Here is a 21,832-nt window from a genome sequence, read left to right as displayed (position 1 = left end):
ACTTGATTATCCTAAAGACACACACCAACGCCCTAATGTGGTGCAACCCCAATCTGGCCCAATTCTACATGATTCCAGAGCCATACGCCTGGACCAAATTCAATGTGAAAACGCTTTCCTAACTGGTTGAAGGCAACTCCTCGATTTCACCATCTCTCCTCCGATCTAAATTGGACTGTTCTAGGGTCACACTTCTTTAGATATTTACAACTCTGCCATGCCTTCAGCTGCCAATTCCCCCACTCTAACCCCCAGCTTATACAGCCCTCTCTGGAAGATGTCCTTAGACTTGACTGTATAAACAAAACACACATACATACACACACACACACACATACACATACACACCAACTTCCCAGATATACTCATCTTAGAGTTTCCCTACCAGCTATGGAAAAACTCAGGGCCCGTTGGCTCCAAGAGGTCCTGGAACTTGATGGTGATGACATCTGGGACTTTACATTCTGGTCCTTAGTTTCTCTCAGAGACTGTTTAATACAGTTCAAAATACTCCACAGGGCATACTATACCTTGTACAGGCTATAGAGGGGTTTTGGGAGGAAGTGTTATACATCCGTTTGGTCAGCAACATCCCACTGTAGCCTTCCATGTCAGTATGCCTGTTGGGACTGGTTGAGAAGTTAATCCCCACTGTAGCGGGACGCACAATGGTGAGTTTGCTACTGTTCCATGCCAGAAAAGCCATCACACTTCACTGGAAGAAACCGACCCCACCCACAAGCATTTTCTGGTTAGTGAATAAGAACCTACCCCTCAAAGACACAGCCATCAATAGAGGCTGTCCTAAAAGTACCAAAAAGTATGGTCTAAATGGTTAGCAGGGCCGTCCACAGCATAATTTAAACCTCTGCGGGTGAATGTGGGGTAGCCCTTCTTCAAATACGCCCCTCATCAGACAAAGTCTCCCTTCAAAATAGAGGTCTGGCAAGACTGATCTTCTCTTTTGTTTATATATGTGTGTTTTTCTTTTTACTTCGTTTTCTACCAGGTGTTTAGATTCATGTGGGAGCAGAAATGATGATAATACCTCCGCTACCATTCATGACATTTGACCAAGGGACCCACACCTTCTCTACTAAAATGCGACACACACATTATTAAAGTGGATTTAATTTTGACTTAACCATATATGACCCTGCGTAGGCCGCCTTTAAGCCGTCTGTTATTTGTCAATCACATGTATTTGTTTAACACACCAATGAAAAAAAATTATAAATAAAAATAAAAGGTTTTCTCCTAAAAATGTCCTCAAAATGGCAGCATTAATGCAACGCAGGCACCAACAGGTGGCAGTACATACTGCTCAAATACACGAGTTCCCTGAAACCTGCCGTGTTCTAACATGCAAATCTCAACTTTACTAAGTACAGGGCTGTCCCATCCTGCATATCTCTAGGACCGGACATTGAGGCTGCCCACCACTGAAGAAATATGGAGCTGCAGGCGCAGAGCTCGCCCCTTTCTCCTCGGACAGATTTGTAATTACATTACAAGTCCAAAGGTTGGGGATGATAACTATAATTTAAAAATAAATAAATGTTGAGGCATTTGCATGCATTGTATTTAGACAGCCACTTAACAGATATTTCAGGGAGGAGGGTTACACTGAAGACCCAGATTTTCTACACAGTGTGCGTAAGCTTGTGCATCAAAGTAAAAAACTGCTTTTATTTATATTTGCGGTTTACTGGTCTTGAGTTGCTGGTGTTCTTGAAAAACAAGGCAGCTTAAAAAAAAGCAGGTGATGGGTTTGGGTGCCTTTTTAACCAAGGTATTGCAGTTAAAAATTACAAAAAACTCTTAACTACTGTATTACCGGTTATCACAAGTGCACTTGTTTGTTTAGGAAAAAAAAAAAAAGGGAAGGAACCTAATATTTCCTTACAGCTCCAGGACAAAAATCAGACAAGAACATTTCCTAAAATGCTTTTAAACTTCTTTCTTTTTCAAGATGAGTGGACCCACATTGTCTCCAGTTAGTTCATTGTGCTTGTTATGGGAGCCATCGCAAACAGGAAACTGAAAAAAAAAAAAAAAAAAAAAAGGGAACAAAGTTCATTAGAAAACACTAAATTTAACAGTAAAAACTGTATTAGCTAGCACTGGTCTCAGTTTAAGAAGCTGCTTACAGTATTGATAGGCTTTCTATAGTTTAGAGTATTTTGTGTGGTGGTCAATTGTAATGTACTGCTTACCGAGGAAAGGCCTTCTTTGATGAACCAGTATCATTTTTACAAAGTGTGCCCAGCTGCAAGGACATGAACACACACACACACACACACACACACACACACACGTTTCCTCAGCTACGTCCCTGCCACCTCATCCTACCGATACACCACCTTACTAATCGGCATCCCAGAATTCCCTAGATCCTTATTTACTCACTGGCCAAGGTAAGAATCAAATAGGTGGCAATTAAGGCTGCAGGGGAGAAGCTTGCACAAAAATATCCAGGAGAAGATCCAAGATGGCACTGTCCCGAGCACCACAAGGCAAGTGAGGGAGCCTGTCCTATGCTTCATAGCAAAACGGGTGGGGGTTATCTAATGACATCACCTGATGGCCCTGCCCCTTTGTTTAATTGTTTAAAAAGCCAGTGTTCTGGCAGATAGTGTACTGCCATCATATAGTGTCCGCCCCGTACTGCGCATGTGCAGTACGGAGCAGAAGAAGATTGGGAAAATCTCCGAAGATGAACGGCGCCTGCGCCGTGAGTGGAGGTGGTGGCCCCACCATCCAAGCGGACATAGGGTTGGGAAAATTAGAGGGCCGCTCGCCATGCTTCGGGCTCAGCCTTGCTGTGCTCTGCTCTTTTATATTCCAACTCTATGTCCACTTGGATGGTGGGGATAGAACCTGGACTCACGGCGCAGGCCCCTTTCATCTTTCTGTGTGTGCTGTGTACTGCGCATGCGCAGTACACAGCGGACACTATCCAATAGGGGACAGTATATGATAGGACACCAGCAATTACATTTAAAAGCCGACAGTGACAGTCAGCATCGGCAAGTGATGAAGCTTGTCTGTACAGACTGCCCCCTTACTATGTATACTGATCTTCACCTCTCCTTGCACAGCCTATGGGGATTTTTAATGGCCAAAGTTTGGTGCCATTCCACGAGCATGTGCAATTTTGAAGTGTGACATGTTGGGTATCTATTTACTCGGCATAACTTCATCTTTCACATTATGCATAAAAAATAAATAAAACAAAAAGCATGGTCAAAAAAATTGCTGTGCAAATAACGTGCAAGATAGAAAGTTGCAACGGCCGCCATTGTATTCTCTAGGGTCTTTGCTAAAAAAAAAAAAAAAATGTATATAACATTTGGGGGTTCTACGTAATTTTCTAGCTAAAATATGATTTGTACATGTAGGAGCAAAAAGTCCGAATTAGCCTGGGTGGCAAGTGGTTAAAATGCAAATTTTTAAGAAAAAAAATACACTTACACCACAAATTAACCACTTCAGCCCCAGAAGGATTTGCCCCCTTCCTAACCAGGCCATTTTTTGCAATACGGCACTGCGTCAATTTAACTGACAATTGCGCAGTCGTGCAACGCTGTACCCAAACAAAATTGATGTCCTTTGTTCCCCACAAATAGCACTTTCTTTTGGTGGCTTTTGAGCTCCTCTGCGTTTTTTTTTTGCGCTAGAAATAAGAATTTTTTTTTCAAAAAACACAATATTTTGTAGTTTTTGCTATAATAAATATCCCAAAAAAAAAAAAAAAAAAAACACACACACGTTATCCTCCATTTAGGCCGATATGTATTCTACTATTTTTTTTTCCCCGAAAATATCGTAATAAGCGTGTATTGATTGGTTTGCACAAAAGTTATAGGGGACAGATTTGTCTTTTTTCTAGTAATGGCAGAGAGAGAGAGTGAGAGGCTCAGAATGAACACACGATCTGTCTCCTCATCCCTGAGATAACTGGGATTAGTATTTACACACACAGATCCTGGTTCTCGCATTATCACGGGCAATAGCGGGTGCCCGGCAGTCACCGTGCCCACCAGGAATGCGTATCGGCTCCGTGGACATGCGGCGGGTGCCTGCTGTGACATTTTAAAGGTGCAATGTACAGCCATTTGCCCAGCCGAGCTAACCTGCCGCAGTATAACTGCGGCGGCTGGTCGGCTAGTGGTGAAAAAAAAAAAAAAAAAAAAAAAAAAAAACACACACCCCCTAAAACAGTAAAGTTAGCCCAATTTTTTTGTATAATGTGAAAGATGTTAAGCCACGGGAATGATCTTTATTCTAAGCAAAACAAAAAAAAAAATTGCGATTCTCATTTTATACATTTTAACATAGCTCAAGGATGCAATGAGGGATGATGCATTATCCACTTAATTTGCTATAGAGCACACCATGTTCCTCTGTCTCACAAACCTCAGGGCTCATTAACACCACATGCAAAGGAAAAACGTTTTACAATGCAGGGCACGGTTTACCCTTTTCTTTGTTAACGTTTTTAAAATATTTGAGACGCAGACCCCAAAAGTTCATAAACTCCTTTGCGCAGCGGTATATCTGAAGCTTGGTCGTTTGACCCTTTTGGCAGTTACTGTATTAATAGCCATCTTATCTTGCACTGCTCTTTCCATTAATGACCCACTGGCCCATATTGTGATGTATTGTTTTGTTCTTACTACTTTTTATGTATTACCTGCTGTATTGAGATCTTGGGCTATACATTTTTTTTTTTCCTACAAATCTCAAATACTTTGTAAAAAGTAATGTCACAGAGTGACATTTCTATGCACCACAGCTCAGCTGCAGTGTGAATAAAAGGAGGGAGAAATGGGGATGTCAGCACAGCTCCACATTGCGCTGTACCCGAGGGCTCTATTCTAATGTGAACAAGGCACATTAAGCTCACACAATATTACAAAAGAGATTGGTATGATGCTGAACCTGTGCGCATTTATGCCTCCGAAAATTCAGAGTTCGGAATATACAAAAAGGGTGGCTGATAAGGTGTGTAGACACCACAATCTTGGCCACAAGCTACGGGACAAATTTACATAGAACGTTTATGACAATGGCAGAAAGGACTGGTCAGAAAACTAGGCAAACTAATTTTCAAAAAAATCATTAGTGAAGTTATAAGTTAATATTGTTGACCTTCGATAATAAGATTGTAAAAAGCGTAGTAACCTCCGCAAAAAAAAAAAAAAAAAAAACCTGCCCTTTCATTAAATAGAGCAATTGGAAAAAATAAAAAATAAAGTAACTGAGTTAAAATGCATGTTACCATTTGCTTATAAAAGTCTGTAGGTCTTACCAATTTAATTTGTCAAAGCTAGAGTACTTCTCTCTGCTTCATAAAATTATAAAGAATTATGAAGAAGAATGTTCTATACACCAGTCTATATTAAAACAAATACTGGCTGGTAAAAGAATAACAGCCACAAAAGGCCAGGAGGAAAAAGATAATGTGGTCATGACATTGCAATAATAAATTTGACATTCAAGCTTCTGCTTCTTGATACAAGACGCCATGGCTTAAAATGAGATATTTCCACGTGACAGCAGTGGTTCTTTACTGTGGGATACCCAATTACACTTCAATTATGTGTGGTTGGATTTATCAACTACAAGTATTCTCAATCTGTATGTTCCATGACATAGTAAGAGTATATAGGAACAGACATTGTCCTGCCATCTGTTATCCATGCCTTTTCTGAATTAAAACCTCATCAGGGCTAGAGGTCGACCGATATGGGTTTTTCTCTGGCCGATGCCGATAGCCGATATATGATGCCGATTTTTTTGGGCCGATATGTTAGCCCGATTTTTATTTTATTTATTTTTTTCCTTTTTTATTTTTTTTTTAATCCCCCTTGATCTAACACACCTTTCCCATTGGGGCGTTTTTCAGGAGCTTTTGGGCTAAAAATAGCGCCTGTAAAGTGCCTGCAAAATGGCTCCCCTGCAGTCTGTGTGAAAGACAGAGTGCTTTCACACTGAGGCGATGCGCTGGCAGGATCTTAAAAAAAAGTCCTCCAAGCAGCACGTTTGGAGTGGTGTATACCGCTCCTCCACCACTCCTGCCCATTGATATGAATGTAAGAATATTTCTTACATTTAAACATTTATTAAACAAAACAAACCTCCAATCAGTTTACTTGTATGTATGATTTAGATAAAAACAAAAAAAACAAAAAACCTATGTATTAAATAAAAACAGGTAGTCAAAACTTTTGGACCAAAAAAAAAAAAGGGCTAACTTTACTGTTTTTTATTTTATTTTTAAATAGTGTATTTTTTTCCCAAAAAAAATGCATTTGAAAGACCTCTGTGCTAATGCCGTGTGACATAAAATATTGCAACAACCGCTATTTTATTCCCTAGGATCTCTGCTAAAAAAATATATATAATTTTTGGGGGGTCTAAGTGATTTTCTGGCAGAAAATACAGGATTTTTACTTGTAAGCAACAAGTGTCAGAAAAGATTTAGTCTTTAAATGGTTAAACTGAGAACTTCTACACACAGAGATGACTTCATTCATTCAAGTGTAAACATTGTATCATTTAGTTCTTTTCTTGGGGGACTGCCCAGAGATGAGGAAAGTGTTGCTATGAGGACTCAGGCAACTCACACTGACTTCTATACAGAAGTCATTTCAAAGTCCCGCTGTAGTTCTAAATCGGCTTTTTATCAGCACAATCGGCCGATGCCGATTATTTAAAAAACTGCAAATATCGGCCGATATATCGGTCGACCTCTAATCAGGGCCAAGAGTGGAGGTGCCTATTCAAAGGCTTATAATCAAAGTCCACCAATCGCACTCTCCGAACTAAACCAAAATAAGCTTATCCAAGCTCTGTGCTCCATAACCACAAATATCTGCTGTGACCAACTTTGCTGTATATATGGGTAACACGGAAGCACTTTGAAACATTTTCTAGAAACCGTGGAGCCTCTTGAAGTTGATCAAAATGCAATTTTTTTCCACAACTATTTCCATACTAACCATTGACAATCTTAGAAGCTGTGTTCCCCAAATCATAATAAATCGCTTTTACTTTTAAATGACTACTAGAAATCTAACTCCTAGATATTCTTGTCAGCATCTGACAGCAGCTATATGCTGCAATCTGTAATCAATGATCCAACTGTTTTGTTTATTTAAAATTCAATCACAATGCAATATGTAGGTGTTCAGCATTTCAAGGCCACGCAGGACCTATTTTTTCCCAGACACGACAAAGCGGTCTTGCGTGGCCTCAAAAAGTTGAAGCTGTGCTTATTTTGATGCAATTTAAATAAACACTTGGACTATTGATTAGAAATCTGTGGTGTGCTGGCAACATACGCTTTTGTCGTTACGGATACCATTCAACCTACTGTAGTTCTAGCAAGTACAGAGTGATAACACTGCAGCTCTCCCTCTCTCAAAATTAAAAGGGGCAGATCAGTGAGCAATAATAATTTTGTATGCTGCCCACAGTTCTACTTTAAAGTCTAAAGATTTTTTTTTTAACACAGCACAAGGGATGGTTCTTACATTGAGGCTGGGTTCACACTATTGGGAATTCGATGCAGATTTCTCTGCATCCAATTTGCATAGCAGGAGATTGTGACCGGCTCACTATGAAGCTGGTTCACACATCTCCCGGGGGGGCTCCTCTGCAAATTGCACAGAAGTCTTGTGCGTCTTTTGGTCCGTTTCAGGTCTAAATTCAGCCAAAAATTCAGGCTGAAATCGGATCTGAACCAGTGAAGAGACACGCACTGGACCCCCTGCTGTGAGCCGCTCCGTGCTCTAGTGTAAACCGAGCCTTAAGAAGTGCCACTTGTGCTGGCAGCTGCTCCTAATTTAAATCTTCTATCCTTTGCCACACACCTCACTTCGCACTCCATGCTCCCCAAATTAGTAATCTCACAGTCTTTTAAACGTTAATACCTGAACTTTATATCTGTCTGGGGGTCAGGACTGTAGGGCAAGGCTTCATTTCACATGGGCGTAGAACACTGTACAGTGAAAAGTTTTTTTTATCGTTTTAAGGCTGGGTTCACACTGCTGCGGTGTACGAGATCGGATGAGATTCACACCGCACTGCAGTGCAAATCACATGCGAGCTCTGTGCGATGCGATTTCAGTCATACAGATAGTATGGCTGAATTCGCATCGCATCCGGCCCAAACTTGCACAGGACCCTTTTTTTGGTCCGCAGCAGAATCGGATCGCATGGGTGTTCACACCATGCAATCCGATTCCTGTCCGAGGTTTGCAGATCACACTGCGATATGCGAACTGATTTGGAGGTGTCATTAACTTTTCACTGACACTCCCAGCAGTTTGCATAGGGCAGTGTGAACTGCCGCCGGGAGGCACGCGATGCGGAAATCCGCAGCAGATTCGCAGCGTTCCCGCATCGCAGCAGTGTGAACCCAGCCTAAAAGTAGCATGGAGCTGCATACATTCAGGACCACATATGTCCCTGCACAGCTGTCAAACTCAGTTGTATAGGAGAATCTATACTCACTGTATTCAATTACAGTGAAAAAGTACTCGCATTTTGTCATGTTACAACCAAAAACAAACGTATTGGGATTTTATGTAATAGAGCAACACAAAGTGGCACATAAGTGTGAAGTTGAAGGAAAATGATAAATGTTTTTTAAAATCTTTTTACAAATAAATATCTGAAAAGCTTGGCGTGCATTTGTATTCAGCCCTCCCGAGTCAATACTTTGTAGAACCACCCTTCACTGCAATTACAGCTGCAAGTCTTGTTTGGGGATGTCTCTACCAGCTTTGCACATCTAGAGAGTGACATTTTTGTCCATTCTTGTTTGCCAAAATAGCCCAAGCTCTGTCAGATTGGATGGAGAGCGTCTGAACAGCAATTTTCATGTCTTGCCACAGATTCTCAATTGGATTTAGGTTTGGACTTTGACTAGACTATTCTAAAACATGCATATGCTTTGATCTAAACCATTCCACTGTAGCTCTGGCTGTATGTATGTTTTGGGTCATTGAGACTGGGGTGGAGGTTCACATTAGAGCAGGACAAGTCTTCTACAGACTCCAAGAGGTTTTCTTCTAAGACTGCCCTGTATTTGGCTCCATTCATCGTCCCATCAACTCTGACCAGGTTCCCGGTCCCTGCACTGTGGATCTCTGCAGCTCCTCCAGAGTTACCATGGGCCTCTTGGCTGCTTCTCTGATTAATGTTCTCCTTGCCTGGCCCGTCTGTTTAGGTGGACGTTCATGTCTTGGTAGGTCTGCAGTTGTCATACTCTTTTCCATTTTCGGATGATGGCTTGAACAGTGTTCCATGAGATGTTCAAAGATTGGGAATAACCTAACTTTATCCCGGACCTGTCTGGTGTGTTCCTTGGCCTTCATGATGGCCTTTGTTCACAAGGTTCTCTAAGAAACCTCTGAGGGATTCACAGAACAGCTGTATTTACACTGAGATTAAATTACACACAGGTGGACTCTATTTACTAATTAGGTGACTTATGAAGACAATTGGTTCAACTAGATTTGAGTTAGGGGTATCAGAGTAAAAGGGGGGGGGGGGGCAAATACAAAAATGCACGTCACACTTTTCATAAAAAAAAAAAAAAAAAAAAAAAAAGAAGGTCAGCAGTTACAAGTACTGCAGCTGCTGACTTTTAATATATGGACACTTACCTGTCCAGGGCGCCCATGATGTCCATACCTGAAGCTGATCTGTCCCTTAGCTCCCGGGTGGAGGCACTAGCATCTGCGGTAAGGGAATCGGGGAAGTGAAGCCTTGCGGCTTCACAGCCTGATTCCCTACTGTACATGCGTGAGTCACGCTGCACGATCCTACTGTCTTCTGGGACCTGTGTCTCCCAGAAGACAGCGGGGGACAGAGAAGGGGCCAGACATGGCGTAGATCTATGCCCGGAAGTGGGAGAAAATACCTGGACTACACAGGTATCTTCTAGTGATTGAGAATTAGTTCTCCTTTTACTTAGGCCCTAAACCACTCATATCTAACAACAATATACCATGTTACTGCCAGCAGGATAACATGACTTTGAAGGACTGATTTTGATCATCTGTGTGGGATTATGTTGTACAATGCATTCTCTTCATGGCAAAGAACACTCACCGTTTTAGAGCGCCAACATCGGCAGTAGGCAACTTTGGCAATATGCAGGTCCTCTATATCAATTTCATTCACAACTTTTGGGTTCTCCTTTTGGATTTTAAGATTAATCAAACTGTCTTTCTGTTGCTTCTTTTTCGGTAGGAATGGTCGGATTGCAAGGTAGCCCAGTAGGGCAAGGACACCCAGGAAAGGCAGTAGTCGTAGCCATTCTGAAACTGAAGACAAGTTTAGGTTTGATTACAAGTGAAAGATGCTGATCATTTAACAAACACTTTGTTCTTTGCAGTTGTTTAAGAGGGCATTACATTGGGGCAGGGCACATTACAATAGCAGTTTCCTTCTCATGCAGAGTGACACAGGGAAGTGGCAGTGATAATCCTGGTTCCACCTCCCTCTTTCCTCTATAGGGGAGAATTGACCCACAAGTAACAGCAAACACACTTGTTGATTCCCTGAGATGCTCTGCATGCATGGAAGTGATAGGAGGAAGATTTTTGGAAGTGGGGATGTGATATACATGTCAGCTGCCTGCGATTGATTGGTATATTGTGGCAGAACCCTGGTTGGGAAATACCGTGTGAGAATAGAAAGTATCTCTTTCTTTTAGATTTAAAAATAGTTTTTCTGTTTTTTTGATAATTTCCAAACCCTTGCTGTGCCATTCACTTGAGGGCATTTTTTTTGCCCTCCTGTAGCAATGTGGATCATGCTTTGCTGGGCTTTTTTTTGCTTTCCTCTGGATCAACAGTGGGTATAGGATTGTATATATTTTTCCCCCTTTTATTGGTTGAACTAGATGGATTTGTGTCTTTTTTTCAACCAGACCAACTATGTAATACACTAAACATAGCAGCTCTGAAACACCTTGTAACTGAGGTCGTTAACTGCTTGCCAACCAGCCACCACCAGTTTTACTGCGGCAGAATGGTACGGCTGAGTGAAACGACGTTACCTTACGTCACTTCACCTTGTAGCCACTATGGGTGTGCACCCACAACGCGTGCCCGGAGCCGATGCGAGTGCCCAGCAGGCGCGATGACCACCGGGCACCCACGATCGCTCGTGAGAGTAAACACACAGATCCCGGTTCTTTCAGGGGAGCAGAGACAGATCGTGTGTTCATACCAAGTAGGAACATCTCTCTAGTCCCATTCCCCCCCCCCCCCCACAGTTAGAACACACCTAGGGAACATAGTTAACCCCTTCTTCACCCCCTAGTGTTAACCCCTTCCCTGCCAGTGACATTTATACAGTGCTGTATAATTGTCAATGGTCCCAAAAATGTGTCAAAAGTGTCCAATTTGTCCTCTACAATATCGCAGTCCTAATAAAAAAATAAAAATAAATTGCAGATTGCCGCGATTACTAGTAAAAAACAAAAGCCATCAATCTATCCTTTATTTAAAGTGGGACATTTCTTATAGCAAAAAGTAAAAAAAAAAATTGTGCTTTTTCAAAATTGACGCTCTTTTGTTTATAGCGCAAAAAATAAAAATGGCAGGAGGTGATCAAATACCACAAAAAGAAAGCTCTATTTATGGGGGGACATCAATTTTGTTTGGGTACAAATGTTGCACAACTGCGCAATTGTCAGTTAAAGTGACGCAGTGCCGTATCTCAGAAAAATGGCCTGGTCATTGAGCAGCCAAATCTTCCGGGGCTGAAGTGGTTAAATATGTACATGGTTCCCACCTGTGCTCTGAGCTGTGTAAGGCTGCATTCACACCTGAGTGTAAGATTTTCAGGTGGAAAGTCACACATTTTTAACCACAATTTTTACTGTGTTTTTTCCACGGTTTTGCACAGGTCAAAAAGGTCACCAATGTAAATCAGAATATACGCCCAAATTGAGCTACAAAAAAAGCTCAGGCGACAGAGTGGAGATGTGAACCATAACCATAGAGAATTGATTTTTTTTCCTCCTCCAGCATTTTGGAGCTTCAGGCTTCAAGCTACAAAACGGCGAGGTGTAAATGGGGCCTTAGTCACTCCACATTGCAAGGTGTACTTAGATAATCAGGCCTCGGTTTGCATACAGGCTACTGTACTTGCACAGGGCATCTGGTTTACATCTGTTTTTGCAAACTTTCCAGGCCAACTCGACCCTCTGCCATGCCATGCCATGCCATTAGCCCCCCTCAAGATTACCAGAAAGTTTATAAAATGGCTCCTTCTGTTGTCCCAACCAAAATTCTTGTGAGGCAGCTGATATGTGGGTGGATGGAGGGGCACAAGCTGTATGCACACATTTGTGATGTAAAATACTCAGGATTGGTTGAAAAAAAAAAAAAAAGAAAAAAAAAAAAAAAAAAACAAGAGCATGCGCTGCCTGTAACGTTTTAGCCTCTATCGCATTCCCCCACTGCACTCCTGGCAAGAGGGAAATCACTGAGGAGAGTGGCATAGCGTGGCCTGCACAAAGCATTCAGGTTTGCACACTGTATTACCCAACACATGCAGAGGCATCTACCTTGAAGCGGACTTCCATCTGTTTTTTTGTTTATTAAAAAAGTCACCAGCTACAAAAAGTGTAGCTGCTGACTTTTAATAAACACAAAAATGACCTGTCCCGTGGTCCATCGATGTGGCCACCTGAACCCTCGCTCCTCTCCTTTAAGGCTAGGTTCACATCTTTGCAGGCTGCAGTTGATTTTTTTTTCCAGCACGTTTTGATGTGTTGGATGCATTTTTGATGCTTTTTTTGGCTAATAGTTTAGTATGACAGTTCTGTTTATGGAGTGTGACTCCGATGCATCTCTGCACCGATTAACCACTTCAGCGCCAGATTTATGACCAGGCCATTTTTTGTGATATGGCACTGTGTTACTTTAACTGACAATTGCGTGGTCATGTGACACTGTACCCAAATACATTTTATGTCCTTTTCCCCCCAACAAATAGAGCTTTTTTGGGGGGGTATTTAGTCACTATTTAATCACCCATTTTACTTTTTGTGCCAAAAACAAAAAGACCAAAAATTTTGAGGGAAAAAAAAATAAAAAATTTACATTTCTTCATCAATTTAGGCCATTATTCATTCTGCTACATATTTTTGGCAAAAAAATAAATAAAAAAAGAAAATCCCAGCAAGTGTGTATTCATTGCTTTGTGCAAAAGTTATAGCATCTACAAACTATGGGATTTTTTTTTTTATTTCTTAACCACTTAAGCCCCGGACCAATTGTCAGCCTAAGGACCAGAGGTCTTTTTACAATTTCGCACTGCACTGCTTTAACTGGTAATTGCGCGGTCATGCAATGTTGTACCCAAACGAAATTTGCGTCCTTTTCTTCCCACAAATAGAGCTTTCTTCTGATAGTATTTGATTGCCTCTGCGATTTTTATTTTTTACGATATAAAAGGAAAAAGACTGAAAATTTTGAAAAAAAATATATTTTCTACTTTTTGTTACAAGAAAAATCGAATGAACTCAATTTTAGTCATACATTTAGGCCAAAATGTATTCAGCCACATGTCTTTAGTAAAAAAAAAAAAAAAAAAGTCAATAAGCGTATATTTATTGGTTTGCGCAAAAGTTATAGCGTCTACAAACTAGAGTACATTTTCTGGAATTTACACAGCTTTTAAATTAATGACTGCCTATCTCATTTCTTGAGGTGCTAAAATGGCAGGGCAGTACAACCCCCCCCCCCCCCAATAACCCCATTTTGGAAAGTAGACACCCCAAGGAAATTGCTGAGGGGCATGTTGAACCCATTGAATATTTTTTTTTTGTCCCAAGTGATTGAATAATGACAAAAAAAAAAAAAAAAGTTTACCAAACGTTGTCACTAAATTATATATTGCTCACACATGCCATAGTTTTATGTGGAATTACACCCCAAAATAAATTCTGCTGCTCCTCCTGAGTACGGGGATACCACATATGTGGGACTTTTTGGGAGTCTATCCGCGTACGGCCTTCAGGATTTCTAAGGGTGCAAATTTTTGATTTCACTCCTCACTACCTATCACAGTTTCGAAGGCCATAAAATGCTAAAATAGCACAAAACCCCCCCAAATGACCCCATTTTGGAAAGTAGACACCCCAAGCTATTTACTGAGAGGCATGTTGAGTCCATGGAATATTTTATATTTTGCCACAAGTTGGCGGGAATATTACAAACTTTTTTTTTTTTTTTTTGCACAAAGTTGTCACTAAATGATATATTGCTCACACATGCTATGGGCATATGTGAAATTACACCCCAAAATACATTCTGCTGCTTCTCCCGAGTACGGGGATACCACATGTGGGGGACTTTTTTGGAGCCTAGCCACGTACGGGACCCCGAAAACCCAGCACTGCCTTCCGGATTTAAATATAAAAAAAAATAAATAATAAATTAACGATCGCAGGGATCAGGCCTGACTCTGCGATCGCTGCAGTTATGTGTTTAGTGTTTTTTAAGTGACAGTGATCGATCGATCGATACTGCACTTGGGTGGGCTGGGCGGAGGGGCAAAACACAGGTGCCAGCAGGTATCTGGGCTGATCCCGCTAACAATGCGTTTTTTTGGAACCCTAAACTGCTGGGGACGCTAGTATAGATCTGATCAGATCAGATATTGATCTGCTCAGATTCTATACCACTTGGAGGGGGGACAGTGTGCCTATGTGTACCTACATGTCAGTGTAGTGTTGGTGCACACTTACTGTCTTCTCTCCTCGCAGTCCGGTCAAAAAGACCGCCCCGAGGAGAGTGGCATCACTTTTTCCTGCCTGTGTTTACACTACACAGGCGGGGGAAGCTTCTCATTCGCCTGGATCGCTCCTGATGCGAAAAGGACCACCGCAGCCAGTGGGAGGGGGTCCGATCGGACCACCCACCCGCTGGAAGGCAGGCACGTACGGGTATGTGCTTGTGCCCGTACATGCCATTCTGCCGACGTATAATTACATGCGGCGGTCCTTAAGTGGTTAAACTAGTAATGGCGGTGATCATCGACCTATATCGGGACTACGATATTGCATTGGACACTGACACTTTTTGGGGACCAGTGACACTAATACAATGATCAGTGACTACATATGCCGCAGACCCAGAAGTGTTGGAACACATACTAGGCACAAGATCCAGTGCAGCAGTGCCACCCTGCTGCTGTATAAGTTATACGGGCAGCAAGGGGTTAACATAGCATAGTACAACATTCAATACTGCGCAGCAATGTTCATAAAGATTGCTAAAAAAACATTCTCCTGGTTCCAGTGCACCTCTTTTCTGATCTTCCGGTCAGGGAAGGTGCACTCCTCACCTGATCAAATTCTTATTTTTTTTCCATGTGCCAAGGTGCACTGCAAGCCTATTAAAAAAATAAATAAATAAAAAGAAGAAGGGGGGGGGGGGATTCGGGCTGTCTTAATGCAGTGCACCTAATTTTTCACACAAGATTGAGGCCCTAATGGGTGCTTTGTACTGAAAGAGATAAAGAAGTTACTTGCTTAGAATGACGTTTTTAGTTTTGGATAGGAGCAGGAAAGTTTAGAACCTCTGTCAGGTTTTGACTGCTGTGTCCATGTCAGGATGGGAAATAAGAAATTTCTCCAACAGGACACAGACGAAAAAAATTTTTTTTTTTTTTTTTTTGCAGAATGGGAAGAGTTAGGGCTTCTGACAACACTTTTTGCAGTTCATGCCTCCCTGTACATATATAATAACCTCAGATTTCTTGTATGGGTGTCACAGGGACAGTTTACCAAAACTATGCAATAGGAGGAAACCCCAAAACAACCTATTCAATTTAAATCTAAGCAAACAGGCACTATATGGTTTATTTTATTTTTATTATAGGAACTTAAATAGTGACATCAATTTATGCAGCGCTTTACATATATTGCACATTCACATCAGTTCCTTCCCTCAAGGAGCTTGCAAAAGAAGGTCCTTAAAGTGGGTGTTGCACATAAAAAATAAATAATTTGAATAAAATATTTGTAAAAATGTTTTTTTTAACTCTAAATGCCTGTTGCTAGGGGGTCCCTCGTAGTCTGCCTCCTTTAGTACCTGGGCTGGTGACATCACTTCCCCTCGGCGCAGGAAGAGCTCAGCTCTGCCCCCTCTCTCCTGTCATTCATCTGGGACACATGACAGGTCCCAGATGACTACGCGGCGCTGCATGTGCAGGGGGTGCCTGGCTGTGAAGCCACAGCCGGGTGCCCACAGTTAGAATGTTGTCGCCGCCAAACGTAGCGTGGGGGAAACGAGCGGGGCTTCGTTCCCCCGCATCGCTGGACCCTGGGACAGGTAAGTGTCCAATTATTAAAAGTCAGCAGCTGCAGTATTTGTAGCTGCTGACTTTCCATTTTGTTTTTTTTGTTTTTTAAGGGGAACTCTTCTTTAACTCACAGACATATACTAAAGCCAATTTAGACAGGAAGCAGTCAACCTACCAGCATAACTTTGGGTTGTCAGAAGAAGCCGGAGTACACGAAGGAAACCCACGCCGGCACAGGGAGAACATGCAAACTCCATGCAGGTAATGTGGTTGGGATTGGAACCAAAGACCCTAGGCAGAAGCGCTAACCACTGTGCTGCCCAGTTGATGGTAGATTCAAAGAAGATTGTACAATTAGTTTGCATAGCGTGTGTACAGTGTGTTTGCATTATTTTACATTAACTTTAATCCAGCCTGCAGCAAAGTTTGGCAGGTGTGACAACTTGTAAAGCTTGCCTTATGCCTCTTTTGAAAGTCAACGAAGTACACAGCAGATGAGTTCTAAACACTCGCAAGGCATCTGGTATGTGTTCGTAGAGTGCTATGGCAAGGTCCAAGGCGAACTTAGGCTTCAACATATGTATGCACTTAGCTTTAGAGCTCATTTACACTTGTGTTGCTCTGTAAAGAGTGATCTGAGGTGGATTGCTTTTCATGGGTTTTTGAATGGGAACACCACCCTGCAGCATTTGGTTTAGAGTTGAATGCTCAGGCATTTGCTTAAAATTAGTAGTGGTAAGCATCACATAATTTTGTTACTCGCTAAAAAGCAAAGCATTGCAGCCACAGCATACATACCTATCAGAATATGTCACAACTACCTAGATTTCCTGCCCCCCCCCCCCCCCCTCAAGTGTAAACTACAGCAGGTCTTGCATAATGCAATTTTCTGCCTTTCAACCACAGGTTGAAGGACAGAAAAATGCTAGATTCCCCCATCACCAGTCAGTGTTGATGGGGGGAATCCCTCTCTCCCGCAGTGCTATTGTGCTCTGCTGACAGGGATGCTTACATGCTGCGGCCACAATGCTTTGTGCCTGCGGTAAAGTTCACCGGATCTGTAGCGATTGGTGGACAACAAGCCCGCCAAACCGTACATGGTGAATGGGAAAGATCCGCAAATACTCAGAAACCAAGTGTAATGCACACAGTTGTGGCATTTTTGTTGGCGAAAATGGAGTTAAAATGGTGGTGACCGCATGTCAACCTCTGGAGCGCAATCTGAATGCAGATTGGTCTTCAAAGGCAAAGGAGATTTACACCCATGTCTTTAACCACTTCACCCGGCTACATATCTCTGGTGCTTCTCTGGTCTCACCTGTGTGATCGGGGAGACGGAGAATGAATTTGCCGGCAGTTTACCAGATGGTCCCCGACCAGCTCTATGACCCTCGGAGGCGAAAAGTGACGACATGATGTCACTTTCAGCTCTGGCAGATGTAAATTGGCATTTTTTTGCTGGAAAGCCAGAGATTGATTTTTTTAATCTCAGGCTTTCCAGCATAGAGAACAGATGTAAAGACTCAAACCACAGATCTCTCCATAAAGAGGACCTGTTGTGCCCTATTCCTATTACAGTGTTTAGGAAAAAAACAAAACAAAACAAAAAAAAAACAGTCGCCATCATTATACTGCAGAAAGTTGGCTCTTTCCTGTAAATCGCCATAGCTGTACGTCGATTCCTTTAAGAGCCATAGCAGGCGCGCACGCACTGCATGTGGCTGGCGGCCATGGTGTCCGCCAGCCATCCGTGATCGTGAGAGAGCCAGAACGGGAATCTGTCAATGTAAACAGAGAGATCCCCATTCTGACAGGGGAGGAGAGAGGGATCTGCTGTCCCTAGTGATTAGGAACAGTGATCTCTCTCCTCCTCCAGTCACTACACTCTCCCCACAGTTAGAAACACCTCCCAGGGAAGACATTTAACCCCTTGATCGCCCCTTAGTGTTAACCCCTTCCTTGCTACTGAAATGTACACAGCAATTAGTGTATTTTTATAGTACTGGTCACTGTATAAATGTCAATGGTCCCAAAGACAAAAAAAAATAAAAAAAAAGCGTCAAAAGTGTCAGATCTGTCCGCCTCAATGTCGCAGTCCCACAAAAACCCATAAATCTATTCCCCATTATGTAGATTCTATAACTTTTCTGCAAACCAATTAATATACGCTTATTGCGATATTATTTTTTACTAAAAGTATGTAGAAGAGTACATATTGGCCTAAACCGATGAAGATTTATTTTTTTTTTTGGGGATATTATAGCAAAAAATAGTTTTCAAAATTGCCTCTCTTTTTGTTTATAGCGCAAAAAATAGAAACCACAGGAGGTGATGAAATGCCACCAAAAGAAGGCTCTATTTGTGGGGTAGGGATGAGCACAGGAGTGTTCGCATGGAACACGTGCAGAACCCGCCAGGAAGTCGGCGCAGCTTTGCGCTAATCACAGCGCTGCACCGACTTCCTGGCGGGCTCTACACTTGTTCCATACGAGCACGCCTGAGCTCATTCCCATTGTGGGGGAAAAAAAAAAAAATTCAATTTTGTTTGGGTAAAGTATCGCACAATTGTCAGTTAAAGCAACAGAGTGCCTTATCACAAAAAATGGCCTGGTCATTACAGAGCAGAAGATTTTCCTCCTTAAGGGCCGGTTCATGCTATTGCGATTGTAAACATTGCATGTAATGCGCAGTGCACTGCTGTTCACATTACATGCGATGTCTGTGCGGGTGCGATGTCAGCCATACAGATAACCTTTTTTTTGTTCGGACCAGAATCGTATCACATGCTTGTTCACACATATGCGATCCGATTCATGTCCGAACTGTCAGTTCACAGTGCGATATTCGAGCTGAAATGGGGGTGTCGGTAACATATAATGACACTCCCCAGCAGTTTGCATATGGCAGGGTGAACTGCCGTGGGTGCGATGTGGGAAACCGCAGTTGATTAGCAGGGGAAAAAAGAAACAAAACCACCTGCAAGGAAATGGCATACTGTTAGCACATTATGAAATACTCACCTTGGAACAAAGCCCTACAGCGCTGTACTGTCACGTTCTTTTTCCTGGTTTGCCCACTCCGGCTATGCGATTGGCTAGAGCCATGATGACGTCACTCCTGTACATGCAGGATCCCTCGGTTCCGGTACGAAGCTCTGATGGTCCGGCAAGGTATGCTGGATCTTCAGAGCACATGCGCCGGTGACGTAACAGGCTGCATTCAGGGTAAATATCTCCTAAACGGTGCATGTTTAGGAGATATTAGTTTAGTCTACAGGTAAGCCTTAAAATGACAGAGCGGGCTTTACAAGTGCTTGTTAGAACACAGCCACTGATTGGACGGAAGCAGTGCTGGTTGCAGCGCTGCAAGGCAGTAGATTGTGTCACATTGTGCTGAGAAAAAAAAAAAACACACACACACACACACACACACACACCAAACTAGTGCATGGGGTACTTTTTTTTTCTGCACGCAAACCACCACAGTGTGGTGATGTAAACTAGTTATGTAGCAATCGATGCATTTTGCTGTGTCTTGCAGCGGGACTGTACCGCCCCTGGCATGAACAAGCCCCAAAAGTCTGTCACTGCCGGAATTCCTGATTAGCAAACCCATCGGATTAGGTAATGGAAGTGACATTCCGTCAGTTGCACATGCGTTCCACCACTACCAGGTTTGCTAATCCGACAGAACACCTGCAGTCAGAAGAAGGCGGACATCTTACTACACCCAGCTACGTCTTGAATTTCAGAGTAATTTTGGCAATAAAGTGAGTGTATTGAAATTCTGTGATGGATGTTTAAATTTTAAAAGCATAAAGGTTTAGCGCTGAGCAGTGCTGGGTGTACCAACATGGCCTCCGCCACCTTCCTACTGCTGGCGTCCAGCTTCTTTCAAAATGTAACGTCAAAACAGCATCACAAATGTCAACCTATTATATTTTGTATACGCTCACTTTATTGCTAAAAGGGTGTAGTATGATGTCCGCTCCGCCTTCTTCTGACTGCAGGTGTTCTGTCAGATTAGCAAATCTGGTAGCGATGGAACCCATGCACAGTTGACGGAATTCTGACAGAACACCACAGTAAAAATCTGTCTCCTGCCACAATCAGGGGATGCACACAGCACCAACAATGCAAGAGTGAGTTCAGCTCCTCTATGCAGCTGCAAGTCAGAGCATATGGAATGTATGGAAATGCTGAGAGAACAGGCTCCATTTATACATGTTCTCTCCCCCCCCACAGACCAGATGATGACCCCTAGTTCCTCTTTAAATGTGGGCACAAAGCACGCATGCTCTGTGTTTCAGTAAAGACCTCCAGTAAGCATAGTGTGCACTCGTACAAAACTCACTCAGTGTGAGAGAAAGAGAGACGGGCCTGACTGGTCACCACAGCCGGCCCCGCTTACCTGTGAGCCTGATAAAGCCGGCGATACTGTCCGGCACCGGCAGTCTCTTCAGATAGGCGGGAAGCTGCACCTTTATGACTCGAGCTAAGATATCCAGAACCATCTTGTTCCCGGGATAGAAGAGAGCAGCACTTCACAAGCCAGCTCCGTCCTCCAGGAAGCCGACAGTACTGCTGCTTAATCCTCCTTCCTCGTTCCTCCTTCTCACTCCTCCTCCTCTTCTGTCACCATACTGCACACTTCACTGGAACCCCCTCACGCCTCTTCCCGCCCTTTCCACCCATTCCACATATCCCCCCCCAATGTGTGTGAGGGGGGGGAACCTTCCACTTGTAATGCATGAGTAACTCCAATAAGAAATACAAAAACACTACAGTACTATTTGACACAATGCAAATATAGAAAAAAATGAACATTTTATCTAGAACATACAATATTCTTTTTTAATTGGCCATAAACGTTTCCACAAATCAGGTGAAAAAATACATAAATTAAAAAAATCCATATATACTGTATATACACTCACCGGCCGCCTTATTAGGTACACCTGTTCAATTGCTTGGTAACACAAATTTCTAATCAGTCAGCCATCATTAGGCTGAAAAAACAAAACAAACCCATCAGAGAGATAGCAAAAACATTAGGTGTGGCCAAATCAACTGTTTGGAACATCCTTTAACCACTTCAGCCCCGGACCAATAAATACCTTAAGGACCAGAGGTCTTTTTCCAATTTCGCACTGCGCTGCTTTAACTGGTAATTGCGCGGTCATGCAATATTGCACCCAAACAAAATTTGCGTCCTTTTCTTCCCACAAATAGAGCTTTCTTTTGATGGTATTTGATTGCCTCTGCGATTTTTATTTGTTGCGATATAAATGGAAAAAGAGCGAAAATTTGGAAAAAAAATGATATTTTCTTCTTTTTGTTATAAGAAAAATCGAATAAACTAAATTTTAGTCATACATTGAGGGCAAAATTTATTCAGCCACATGTCTTTAGTAAAAAAAATGTCAATAAGCGTATATTTTTTGGTTTGCGCAAAAGTTATAGCGTCTACAAACTAGAGTACATTTTCT

General features: G+C 42.4%; 1 protein-coding gene across 1 annotated transcript; it reads right to left on the bottom strand.

Moving 5' to 3' along the window:
* Window positions 1-1,669: 1,669 nt before the first annotated feature.
* Window positions 1,670-20,980, bottom strand: CISD2 (CDGSH iron sulfur domain 2). The gene is made up of 3 exons (XM_077476647.1): window positions 20,755-20,980; window positions 10,129-10,343; window positions 1,670-2,040 (listed from the first exon to the last, which is right to left on the bottom strand). Exons 1-3 carry the CDS (start codon window positions 20,855-20,857, stop codon window positions 1,951-1,953), a joined length of 408 nt encoding a protein of 135 aa, XP_077332773.1. The 5' UTR covers window positions 20,858-20,980; the 3' UTR covers window positions 1,670-1,950.
* Window positions 20,981-21,832: the final 852 nt, after the last annotated feature.

The sequence above is a fragment of the Lithobates pipiens genome, unplaced genomic scaffold, assembly GCF_037356315.1.
Source record: "Lithobates pipiens isolate NorthernLeopardFrog02 unplaced genomic scaffold, aLitPip1_a1.2 Scaffold_13, whole genome shotgun sequence".
NCBI classification, from domain to species: Eukaryota; Metazoa; Chordata; class Amphibia; order Anura; family Ranidae; genus Lithobates; species Lithobates pipiens.
Note: the sequence above shows the minus strand (reverse complement) of the source record. Positions and strands in the feature narration are given on the sequence as shown.